This window comes from Drosophila mauritiana, chromosome 2R (assembly GCF_004382145.1).
Source record: "Drosophila mauritiana strain mau12 chromosome 2R, ASM438214v1, whole genome shotgun sequence".
NCBI classification, from domain to species: Eukaryota; Metazoa; Arthropoda; class Insecta; order Diptera; family Drosophilidae; genus Drosophila; species Drosophila mauritiana.
Window position 1 is genome coordinate 16872032 of NC_046668.1, and position 13120 is coordinate 16885151.

General features: G+C 43.0%; 1 protein-coding gene across 4 annotated transcripts; it reads left to right on the plus strand.

Annotated features, from left to right (window-relative positions):
- Positions 1-1490: 1490 nt before the first annotated feature.
- Positions 1491-13031, plus strand: LOC117137270 (sodium-dependent neutral amino acid transporter SLC6A17). Of its 4 annotated transcripts, XM_033298635.1 has the most exons (10): positions 1491-1695; positions 5829-6140; positions 7039-7271; positions 7335-7912; positions 8264-8405; positions 8473-8834; positions 8895-9057; positions 9113-9316; positions 9569-9637; positions 9794-10300. In XM_033298635.1, the coding sequence occupies exons 2-10, from the start codon at positions 5870-5872 to the stop codon at positions 9797-9799; spliced, it is 2028 nt and encodes a 675-aa protein (XP_033154526.1). In that variant the 5' UTR covers positions 1491-1695; positions 5829-5869; the 3' UTR covers positions 9800-10300. The 4 variants fall into 4 exon arrangements, with proteins under 4 accessions (XP_033154526.1, XP_033154524.1, XP_033154525.1 ...); XM_033298633.1 differs by lacking the exons at positions 9569-9637; positions 9794-10300 and adding an exon at positions 10831-13031; XM_033298634.1 differs by having other exon boundaries at positions 9569-10300.
- Positions 13032-13120: the final 89 nt, after the last annotated feature.

Genomic DNA, 13120 nt, shown 5'->3' on the forward strand with positions numbered 1-13120 from the left:
GGGAAAAGGAAAAGCGAACAAGGAAGGGAAAACTAACTTTGTGCACATCTTACTCGGTTACAGGCCTCCCTTGTTCGACCCTCTTCTTCAGCTTAAAGCTGCTTTGCTCCTTTCGGTAAAAAAAGGATACTCTGCACAGGGTCATAGGTTTTCAATATAAACCAATTTGTACAAATTCAAGACTTATTAAAATAACTTAAAATAACTTCTTAGTTACGCTCATTTAATAGCGACTGGATTACTAGATTTAAAAATATGTTTATTCTATTGTTTATTCGCTTATATAAATATTATACACATAAAAAGTGTACTAATACCATCGGTGCAAATACAAACGAAAGACTCTTTTGTTCACATCCTATCTTTAATGTCCTCGTGTTCGCTGGCTGGGCCTGGAAAAGCAAATTTCAAACATAATGAGGGTCAAACAATATTTGTGATTTGGTTTTTCCGAGGCAGGAAAAAGAGCTTTGTTGCTCGCGAGGCATTCATTGTTTTTCTTTTTTTTTTCTGGCCACGAAACAATATTACAACCTCGTGTACATGGGCAACATGTTTAACCTTTTCAGAGCTAGGGTGAAGTATTTAACATTTTGGTCTGGGTGATTGGGACTTTTAACATAATAAAATGGAATTAGTATTGGTTGAGTGTTTTCAATATTGCAGTGATGTTTCCCAAACAATATAGATGTATAATTCGGGAGGATCTTTAAAATATATAATTTAATGTGGTAATAAGCTATTTTTAATGGGTTGGAGAAATATAAATGACGCATACGATTGCTTGAAAATCTTGGGTAGTACAATAAATGTAACATAAATCTATATTTACGTTGTTTAAACTGCGCGGTGAAATGCAATTATCGATGACTGCTTATCGATATAAATTTAAAGAAATGGTCACACATGTTACATGCGCCATCTGCCGGGCGGTAGGAAAATGCGCCCAAAAGGCTGCAATTGAATTTGATTGCATTTGGCAGGCTATTTGAAAGGAGATTTCTTGTATTATTCAGTTATATACCTTCAATGAAACTATAATGCTTATACTATATTAATTCCTTAAAAATGTATTTAATATAATTAAATATTTTTATTTTCGGAGTAAAATACAAGCGAGTCCTTTTAAATAATAAATTGGTTTTCTCTCCCAACGTAGTTCTCTCCTTCTGAACAACCACCACCACAACAGGCGATAGCGGCGGCATTTGAACTTTCAACCCCCGAAAGCCACGTGCTCCTGCAGCTTTTGGCCTCCTTTCCGCGTGCGGCAATCAATGAAAGTGAAGCTTTGCCCAATTTAAGCCCGTTGCCAGCCCAAAAATTTCCATGCAGAGTCCTGCGTCAACGGGTGACATGTGTGCGTGTGTGTGTAGTGGATGTTCCTGCGCTGGTGGTGGTTAGTTCACCACCGATTCAAACACACCATGCCAATTCGCGAGCTTCGCAGTGCGGCGCCAAGCGATTTGGATTCAGTTTACAACGGAAAGCACAAATCAACGGTCGTGAAAATCGAGCAAAGCTCCGTGAGAAAAACGCAAAAATTCGTCGAACGAAATTGATATCGAGCGTTTGTCTGAATTTAAGCGGAAATCAGGGATAATCGGTGATTTTCCAAAGCGCGCGAGTGTGTGTGTGAAAAATCCGCTTTAAAGCAATCTGGAATTTGAAATCCCACAGCCAAGACAAACTTCGGTACGGAACAAGAAAGCGAGGCGAAACTTTCTGCCTGACGTGTCCTGCCCACTAACACACACACACATACCAAAAGGACTCCCTTCCTGCCCTTCTCTCTCTCTCTCTCTTTGTATATCTCTCTCAGGACAGACTCTCTGGCGCTCTCTTTATCTTGGGCGCTGTGTCAGTAAAACTCGAGGTTGGGGATGCACGTGGACTTCCGTGAAAAACAGTGAACTTAGCTTTATGTTAATTTCATTTGTTTCGTGCCCTTAGCGCCAATCGAAATCTGCATTTTTGTGCATTTACAGCGAATTCGCATTCCAAAAATCAACAAAGTGCAAAACTTTGCCATACATTCAACTTTGCACGTTGACATAAACTACTATATATAGTACATTGTAAGAACATGGGAAGCAAAATCAGATTTTGGCATGGGTACACATCCACCGTTTAATCACTTGACTGAAAGGCCAGCGTAAACAAAATTTTTAATTTGATTCTTTAAGCGATTTGAGTTGGCTTGTTTGGGTTGCTTTCACTAATGGTATTCAATCGATAAGCACACAGCATTTTCTAAACAACTGCTTAAAATAATATTTTATGAATTATTTATTAATTTAATAATTGAAAAATGGGAATAAGTACCTCAAGCGATTTCACTTGAATAATATTTGACTTAAGGTGTGAATACCTTTTCAAATCCCAAATAAATTCAGATAGCCATAAGATACAAAGATACATCATCCTAAATCATCAATTCCGTTTTGACATTCTCTTTCTCTTGGAGATTCTGATAAAATGCATTGGGGCTGGCAATGGCATTGGCCGAGGGGATGTTTTGGGCTCCAACCCTCCCCATCGACCTCAACAGGCCAACAGTTGATGCTGTGCCAAAAAAATAGTGGGAAGCACAAGGAATTGAACTTTGTGCCCGTCTGATTGCACTTCGCTTCCTCCCTTCTCTCTCCGTCTCTCTCGCACACTCTGTAGCCATCTCTCTCGCTCTTGGGTGAGAGCGAAAGTTGAATATGTACAATGGGCTTATACATGGTCCATATAAGATACAGATAAGATTGGGCCAGACAAGTGCAAGAGTCCGCCGGATGCGGCCAAACTGACTTTGTTTGATGAAAAATTAATGTTGCGCTTGGGCTGGGAGTGAAACATTTGCTTGTTATCGATTGTTTACTCGGGGCAAAAGGTTAAGACGCACAAATGCTTCACCACATGCTCTGAACTCATTTGATTAGTTTGTTGCTATTATACGTTATTATTTAATATAACATTTTTTAAAAATCAAGTATTATCCAGTTTTTGAAAACTGAAACTGAAATATATTTGTTTGCTTAATTTATAACTAGAATTGCATTGTTTATAATTTAGTTTCAGGAATAGAAAAAGTCTATAGGTTTCTAGATTTAGATACATCTAGAAGTGGGCTTTAAATGTAACAATAATCTGTGGAAACTTTCCGCAGTTCTGCATAAGAACGTCGGCTGCGTTTATTTACATAATGTTTTAGCAAAACAAACCCCCTATTTTATTCGAACAGCAGCTGACCAAGGTTTAGCAATCGTAAGCAATCGAAATTGGGGCTTGGGAAAGTAATTCAACACCTATCAGCGGGATCCATTGTCTGTTAAAAGTGCTCGCAAAGTTTCAGAAAATCCACAGTGGCGTGCATCAAGGTCAAGCGGAAACGGAAGTGTGGTTGTGTTTTCGCTTGGATTTTGGGGGCCAATTGTCCTCGCAGAGTTTCGGCGTAATTCGCGCCTTGGCGCCAAACGATGGCCAAATCAATTACCAAGAGCAAAGGGCAAAAAGTGCATATTGGCAGCAGCCAGCGAACAAGTTGCGCAACACCTCTGTGTTTTTATTTTGAGTGGATGCGGTTCCGAAAATAGCCACAAATATGGCTATATTAGTTGGCATTTCAAATTTTCAAGAGGCAACATTTTTGAACGATTCACAGTGAATTTATTCTGGCGTAGCGTAAACAAAAGGCCAATAAAATGTGCAAAATCGATTGCGTAAACAGAGTATATTTCATTGGCAATCAAATTGCATGATTTATGCAGAAATAGGAAAAGACAGCTGGCCCTCCCCCTGGATTCCACCTTACCCGCAAAGCCGTTCTTATCGATTTAGCATGCAGCACGCCATGTCAGCAGATTCGCCTACTTGTTTTATTTTCACTACTAACTACTACCTGGTACTTCTGCTTTTTCAAGCTATTTGTAGTTCACCTTAACTGGCAATGAGCTTTAAATACGATTCTTCTAACCCGCGAGTTGAAAGGGGATGAACTTTTGTGTTTTATGGGATTACAGTTTTGCCACGACGCAATTGGGTTTGTCCTTTTTTTTGTGCCCAGAACCCAAGCTTTTCTACCTGTGTGAGAGATTGGGGTAGCGTCGTTTGGCTTGGTAAATTTCCATTCATTTAAATTCTATCCAGATGGGATTAGTTTTCTCCAGCCCAGAGTTATGCAAGCCCGAAAAGCAATTCTTCAATTAGGTCCTGTCACAGCCAATCAGCGGTAATCTTGACCCCTCATTGAGTAATTTCCTACGGCAATGGTTAAACCATTGTGTTTCAGTCCACTTTGCACTGGGTCCAAGTGATTTAACCCATTCCAATGACAGGGCCACGGCCACATCCTCGCCAGAGCTTTATTTAGAAACGCCGGTGATTGAGCGAAAAAGAGCCACCCATCGGACCATCCACCCATTTAACTGCGTCGCAGAAAGCAACAGCACAGCAATCACAGGACTTTAATATTTTCACACACTGGTTTACGTAACAGCAATCGGATTGTGCAATCGGAGGACGAGAGTTTTCCCCGAGACAGCTCAGCGGGTGGAAATGCGGAAAAGTGCACGTTGGCGTCCTTTGATTACTGCTCGTTTCTCTGCAATTTAATCGGAGACTTTGCAGCTGGGTACCCCTAGAAGTAGTTTTTGGTTTCTGCATCCATGAGATACATTCTGTGGGTGTAACTGGATAAATATTTACACGAATAGATGGTCGGGGTGTAACGTTTTGGGAAACGCAATTGGGAAAATGAGGCAGCCATCAAAAGACGTCATAGCGCATTACGTATACGCAAAATATATCAGAATAGACCGAGAATATAGCGTGGAGGTGTGCTCCCCCCCTGCGGGAAATCTGTCCCCCCGAAGTGGCCATCAATGAAGCGGCAGGACGCCAAAAGCTCCGAGCAGCTTTCGGCTCTCTCTCTGCCTCTCTCGCTCGGTGGTGAATTGCTGCTTCTTGCCACACAGCTGCTGCCCCAAACAACACACCCATGGCTCTTCCGCTCTTTTCCGTGTGCTCTCTAGCCCTAATTTACTACGTCAGCAACAGAGGACGAGCCTCCAAGTTAATGGCGCCCACATAGAACTGCGGGTAGTGTCAACCCCCCTTTCAATAAGCCCGCCACCCGAATTGGTCTTTTTTCCGTTTTTGGTTGCTCTTTCAATTTAAAACGACCTTCTGCGGTGTTGGCTAAAATTTTTGGCCTTCCCCTACACAGAGCAACAAGGTTCAGGAAGTCACGATTCCAGAGGAGTAGGGGGGTGGTTTAGTGACTCGTAAACAGTCCTTGGAGCTTCTGGGTTGTTTACTGCAAAAACTAAGTATCTAATTAACCTCTGACCCCCCACATACGTGCCTTAACTCGTACACAGAAAGAATTAGTACTTTGAAAAAGTGATATGTCCACGAGTTTATTGAAAGTGGGTTCAGATTATGCTATATATTGGTATTTAAACTAGATAGCAAGCCAACATACCACACTTAGTTACAAATAAACTAATGAACATGCTTACATATATGTGATCCCAAGGCACTTCACCAAATTTGCATATTAACAAAATTACGAATGCTGACAGGGTCGGAAAGACGAAAAGAACGGCGAAAAGTTTCCATTAACCAGGGGAGAATCCGCCTAATGGCAAACAATTAGGACAGAAATTGAGTTAGCAGCCACTAGAAGCGGTCTCAAGGACGAACCGCCACACAAATGGGCAAACAAGTCCACACACACACACTAGTACACACTCGGATACTCGGGGAGTATCGATCAAACAGTGGGTCTGGGTCGAGTCCAGGCACTTCTCATAATCGGCTGCTCCACTTTTCCGCAGACGGTAACCACGGACACTTCGCCAGGAATATCCGCACGTTGATGGCTGCCACCAAAATCATAGATGCGCCGCGCAACGGCCACGAGATGGCGCCGCTGAACACACGGGCACGGGGCGATGGTACCCACGGGGTGACCATCGTCCTAACCGCCCCCCAGCGCAACTCCGTGCAATCGGTGGACATTCCGGGCAATGAGCCGGAACGCGCCGCCTGGAGCGGCAAGATGCAGTTCTTCCTCAGCATCATCGGATACTCCGTGGGCCTCGGCAACATCTGGCGGTTTCCCTACCTGTGCCAACAGAATGGAGGCGGTAAGTAACGAATTCAAAAAGTCAAAGATATAGCTTGTGTATAAATATTTCAACTAACAGATATAAGATATAACTCTACTTCTCTGTTATATGTTTCTTTATACGTTGAACAGTTTGGTATGCAAAAATACCTTATCGATTACGAGTTATGATTGTTTAGGTCTCTGCACTTTTGCCTGGCATTCAACGCTAAGCCTCGGATTACCGCGGCAAAAAGCGCAAACTGGAGCAGTATTTTCAAATCAATGTCTGTTTGACTGCACTGGTCACCTGAGTGATAACGCTAAATTGGGTAGACCCCTGCCACGCCCCTCCACACCAACCCTCGCCCGACGACATGTGTCATATCCAATATCAGTTGGCCAACGAACTGCAGCTAATCAGGTGCACAGCTTTGACAATAACATTATGGGATTTAATGTGCACTAATTGCCTGGCATTCGACGGCGGAAGGGCCCAATTGATGGCCTTGGGTGGGCCGGTGGGCGTTGTGTGGGCGGGGTGGCTTGTGTGGGTGAAAGGGGGCGTTATAGCAAGTGTACGCACATTTCTAATGGCGATTTAACCCCACCCGGCTTTTAATTCAATTACAATTGACAGCTTGACCAGGCATCGAAGTTGGCATACTCTTTTCAGCTAGTTGGCCAACCAGATATTTCCCGACCTGGCCAGAAATGCAAATTTCCGGCTGGCTTTGAATTGATTTTGTGTCACATCACCCAGTGATTTAACCATGCACAGCGAAAAAATTACACTGAAAATTGAAAATATCTTGATTCGAGAATTAAGGTATTTTATTAAGAATTTATGTACATTTATTAATTATAGAAAATATAAATTTATAGACATTTTAAGTATTTTTCCAAGTGAAATTAAGCACTTAATTTTTCCGTTGCAGGTGCATTCCTGATACCCTTTATGGTTATGCTGATACTGGAGGGCATACCGCTGTTCCTAATCGAGTTGGGAATCGGGCAGAGAATGCGATTAGGTGCCTTGGGTGTGTGGAACACCATTCATCCCTGGCTGGGTGGCATCGGAATCTCGTCGTGCATAGTGACGCTGTTTGTGGCTCTCTACTACAACGTGATCATCACGTGGGTTTTCTTCTACCTCTTCAACAGTTTTCGGGTAAGTGGTTAAGTTATTGGACACAACCAGGATCTGTAATTAATTCACTGGTTACTTCTTTAGTATCCGTTGCCCTGGTCATCCTGTCCCCTGAACGGCACAGGATTTGAGTTGGAGGAGTGCGCCAAATCTTCGGAGACGACGTACTTCTGGTACCGCACCACCTTGGATGCAGCGCCGTCCATGGATGAGCCTGGTGGCCTCAAGTGGTGGATCGTGCTCTGCCTGATGCTGTCCTGGACCATTGTCTTCTTCATCGTGATGAAGGGCATCCAGAGCTCCGGCAAGGTGGTCTACTTCACCTCGCTCTTCCCCTACATTGTGCTGACCATCTTCTTCATTCGCGGCATCACGTTGAGAGGAGCGGGCGCTGGACTGATGCACATGTATACGCCAAAGGTGGAAAAGTTACTAGAGCCCACGGTTTGGCTGGATGCAGCCACGCAGGTCTTCTACTCCTTTGGCCTGGCCTTTGGATCTCTGATCGCCTTCGGGAGCTACAACACGCCGAAAAACAACTGCGTGCGGGATGTGCTCCTGGTGTCCGTGTGTAATGCCGTTACGGCCATCTACGCCAGCGTGGTCATCTTCGCCATTCTGGGCTTCAAGGCCACCGTCAATGTGGACCGTTGTATAGCCAGGTGAGTCGTTGGGGAGCGGCAGTAGGTCGCACGCATCAGTGGGTCCACGTCCATTAGGTGGGTCATCAATATGCTGACCAGTTGTAACCGGCGGAGGGCAACTGTTTTTCTTTCTATTTGCGTATCAATGAAACGCCGGCTCGGTGGGTGTATCTGCGTCCATCCATTGATAAATTCGAATCGATATATGGAATCGCGGTCGTGTCTGTCAATTTGCATCAATTAACGGACCCACGTTGAGTTATGCACAATTGCTCTTGAACGGCCTCTCCATCGGGTTCTAACCGATTTCAACTGGTTCATTCATAGTTTGTTTATTCATTCTTCCTTCCTATTTTGCCCTTCCTCCAGTAACACGGAAATCCTGGTGAAGAACAAACTGCTGGGACTGAATGATACACAGGGCTACGAGCAAGCCATGAGTCTACTGAATGGCACTGAGTTGACCCGTCTGCAATTGAGCGAGTGCAGCTTGGCCCACGAACTGGACAATGTGAGTACTGTCTGGATGGGGATTTCTATGGTTTGGTGGTTCTCATTGTATACTCCCTTCTATGCAGGCTGCCGAGGGCACCGGTTTGGCCTTCATCGTGTTCACCCAGGCCATCGTGGAGCTGCCCGGTGCTCCCTTCTGGGCCGTCCTCTTCTTCACCATGCTGCTGTCGCTGGGACTGGGATCACAGATCGGCATCCTGGAGGGCATGCTGTGCACCCTCTTCGACATTGACATTATCAAGCGGGTTAAGAAACAGCATGTCACTGGCGTGGTGTGTCTCTTCTGCTTCATTGTCGGTTTCATCTTCTGCACAGGTGCCGGGGAGTACTGGCTCAAGATGTTCGACTCTTTTGCCGGCACCATTGGCCTCGTGGTGGTGGCGCTGATGGAGATGATAGCCGTGATCTTTATCTACGGACACGAGCGGTGAGTTTATGCTGGACTTTCTTAAAATATGAGCCATATACTAACGATATTTTCCCGCAGCTTCACCGAGGACATTTTCCAGATGACTGGCTACCGACCTGGTCGCTACTGGCAGTGGACCTGGCGGTACATTGGTCCCGTCATTATGGTCTGCATCTTGGTATCTTCAGTGGTCTTCATGGTCATTAGAAATCCCACTTACGGAGCTTGGAATGCCGATTTGGTATATAGCTTGACATTCTAATATTTAGATCCCTTATTAAGTCATCTTTTTACAGGGTATGATTGAGCAAAAGAGCTACCCCAACTGGGTGATGGGCATCGCACTATCCATGATCCTGGCTGGCGTCCTGCCCATGCCCATCGTGTTCCTCATGCGTAGCTTCCAGTGCCTGAAGGTGGACCTGGACATCCACCAAGGATCGATTCGTCGCAACGAAACAACCGCCTCCACCAAGGAGATGATTGACAATGATGACGATGTAAGTGCAGATCAGCGCTCAAATCGGTTGATAACACTTTTGATTCAATCTCGATTTGAGCTTTCTTTGTACCATTTGTTGTGTTGTTAGGCTAAGTTTACGTCCATCTCTCTTTTGGTCTATACGTGTGACTAATTGTGTCTTTCTCTCACCTAACGAAAATTCCTCACTCTTGCGCTTGTTTTTCCTATCTGACAATGCTTACATCCAATAACCGAATACATTACCAAACTCACGCTCATTGTCGTACAGAATATGAGTCCGGATATGCCACCGCAAGATTCACTAGCGGCGACACGCTTCACAATTGGAGACTTTGAAGTAAGTTGTGCCTCGTCCTGGAAAGAAAGGCTATACCCACTCCAGAAACCCCGATCCCGTCACCTGCACATCTCTGAAAAACACTAAAGCTAATCACACGATTCTCTGCTCTTCTTTCCCTGTGCTCCCGTGTCCACTTTCATTGGTCAATGTTAGAATTAGAACGAAACGAACCCGAACTCAAAATCGAAGCCATGGATACGAACCTAAGTGCAGCGCCATGTCTTAGAGAACCCCAGAGAAACCAGCAACCAGTTAAAACTAGGATAGCTCTAAAAAATAGTTCACTAATGCCCTTCGCATGGCCCAGAAACACAAAACACCGAAAACTGAACACCCAAAAAAATCGAAAAAATCTAAGGACATGCCTCGACTCAAGTAGAAACCAATTGCTCATTCTCGGTTACCAAGCAATTACCCGTACTCAATACCACAAAGAACTAATCAACGCACAGCAATTAATCGTAGCTAGCAAACAATAGCAAACAGCTCTTTTAAACGAAAACCGGATAAGGCCAGAACAATTATTTACAAAACCTAAGTTTAGGGAAAAGACTAGCAAAATCGCTTGAAGGCTCAGCAGGAGTAGGGCAATGAGTGTACATAGATTTAGGCAGTTCATGGACATATAGAAACCCAATTGGCGGCTGATCGTGGCTAATATGCAGGTAAAGTAACAGGGAGACAACTAAAATCTGACCATTTACATTTTGTTTGTTGGTTCGTTCGTTTGTTTGTTAATTGTTTAAATACTTTTAGTATTGTTAAACCCTTAATGTAACACATAAGTAAGTGTCGGATTTTACAGATGGTTATATATTTTATAAGAATAAATAATTGTAAGAGATACATTCTTCAAAATTATTTGACTGGCTTGAAATCCGCCACTGAAACATACATGTAATGTAAATCAACTTTACATCTACAGTATAGTTACAGTGTACCTAAGTTTCACTGAACTTTTCAAGTAGTTTTAATTTACAAATTCAGCTTTTGTGGCCAGTCGCTGGCCGTGTAGAGAGCTTTCGCTTGAGCTTGTGTAGAATATCAAGTATACGCAGCGTGGTGTCAGCTCATTTGATTTATGTACTATAATTTCGTAAGAAGTTCTTGATTTCCTAGAGGACTCTGTCCGCCCATTTTATGTCTGACATGGCACTCTTCATCTTTCATCCTACCCTCTTTCCAAACAGGACGAAGAGGATGACGAGAACGATTTCAGCGGTCCGGCGCTGGGTGGTCATGTGAAGACCCAGAGCGATTTCTCCGACGACGACGAGGAGGACAAGCCCATGACCATGCGGATGATGATGATGCGTCCGACAACAACAACCAAGACATCGAACGTACTAAATGTGCCAACAAGCAGAAAGAAGAACTACAAGAAGGATGCGTACGATGTCTAGAAAAGCCACAGCCCCACTCCCAGGCGCAGCTACAGAAACGAATGCAAAAGATACGGATAAAGATACAGTAAACAGGTAGAGGTAGAAGTCCAGGTACAAGTCCAGATACAGGTCCAGGTGTGAACCGATACAAAATGGCAAGTGAAAAAAAAACCAATTTAACTGAGACGAGCGGTAAGATGAGTGCGTGCCGAGCTGAGCGCAAACATTTATAAATATTTACTATAAGTATTTTAACTTAATTTAAATCTAAACTAAGTAATTACCAGAATAAACAGCCGAAGAATTGCATTCGAGTGCGTAACTAAAATTGTTAAATCGTATTTTAACACAAACTGAACTAAGCCCAAACTAAACTAAATTTAACAAACTGTGTACGAGTACAATGTGCCGCAGGAGGATAGGTATTATCTAAAACGGGTTGCAAATGGTTTAAATTCGATTATGTAGCATTTAGTTGGAATGCTTAAAGCTTTACCCTTAGACACTCGAACACACACAAAACTGAAAGTATTTCCGACTCCCAGGCCGCACTCCTCTCCCCCATCCCCAATATCCCCAAAAATCCCCTACAATTCCCGCCTCCCCCGGAGAAAGCTCTTCGACGGCAAACGCTTATAGTCGACTTAGCCAGCGCATTTCCAAAGAGTTAAACTCAACATTTAGTTTTAGTAGAGATCTGCCGTTTTGTTTTGACCTCAAGTAGAACTCACCAGACCTACAATTAATATATGTATGTAATCTAAGAGGAGTTACACGATTTACAATTACTTTAAACTGGTTAAGAGCGTTGAGACCCAATATTAACACTTCGAGTTCTAGTTGAGTTAAACAAATACCTATACTTACTATACTGATTAGAGAATGATACATGGAATGTGTGATATTCTAAATAATATCCTCAATGTTTAGGTGTTAAGACTCTTCATCCACAGCCCCAAAGTCACCCACTCAATCTATTTCCCCGTTAAAAAAAACCACTCAAAAAGTATTTTCCCACACTGACAGAGCTAAACAAAATAACAAATCAAGAATTATAAACTGCTGTGAATAGTTTTAGTGGTTGTAAAGTTCTATCGAAGAAGGGAAACCATAAAGCGTCTAATATTTAACTAGTTGTTAAGCGGCACCCCATTGTTCACTTCAGTTCACTGCACAGGATACCAATGAAGATAGTCCTTTTCATACTTCCGATTCGGTTTCCGGCAAAATGGTTATCACACAATCCTCCCCCCTCCAACTTTCTCTTATTTCGGTAAGGCAAAGGCAAGTGCAACACTGATATCTAAAAAATTGACAACTGAATCAAAACACATGGAATTTCGAAAGTACTCAAAGTCAATGCAAAGGACGGACGACAGAACGTTGAAGACAATAAGACAAATATAGAAATATACTTATGATATGGCCCGTCGCGTTTAGAGAGATTTGTAGTCACCGACGTGGTAGATTTCCCCATAGCAGAGCAGGAATTTTTCCATTTATATCTTGTTTTTGGGAGACTTGTATCCATTTTGTACACCGCCAATCAAAAGCAGTTCCAATCGAGGATCCGATTAGCCATCAGATTTATATGTACGTTTACACAATTTTAAAGTAAGAGGCCCCATACAGTTAGTTGCCCCTCCCCCACCTTATCCATTAACAAAGTCGAATCCTCGCAATGCAAACGCAACCGAAACCAAATACATAGTACCAAGCCTAATTGTATAGTTTACTTGTTTACGCCACTATATATACGAACATTAAATCTATATATACAGTACATAATAATCTATATACCTAGCTCTACTATAAATATTGTATATCAATTATTGTCGTAGTGCTAAACTAAAGCCCCGGACTCGTGTAAATTTGAATGTATTAAAAAAACAGACACTGCAAGGTGAAGAATACTTATATGAAACATTATTATACCGTACGCAAGAAATTATTATTAATAAAGGTATTTCATGATTAGTGCGTTAAGTTGAAGAAGAGCAAAAGGAGTTCATACTGTTCTTATTTCTGGTTTTGGGAGTTCCACTGTACCACAGCTGGCACGTTTAAGCCCCGGCAGACGAATCTTCAGCTTTTT

Coding starts and splice junctions, on each gene's coding strand:
- LOC117137270 (XM_033298633.1), top strand. CDS start 5,870: ATGGCTGCCACCAAAATCATAGATGCGCCGCGCAACGGCCACGAGATG. Junction 8,835..8,894: donor TTTATCTACGGACACGAGCG/GTGAGTTTATGC, acceptor ATTTTCCCGCAG/CTTCACCGAGGACATTTTCC. Junction 9,058..9,112: donor GAGCTTGGAATGCCGATTTG/GTATATAGCTTG, acceptor ATCTTTTTACAG/GGTATGATTGAGCAAAAGAG.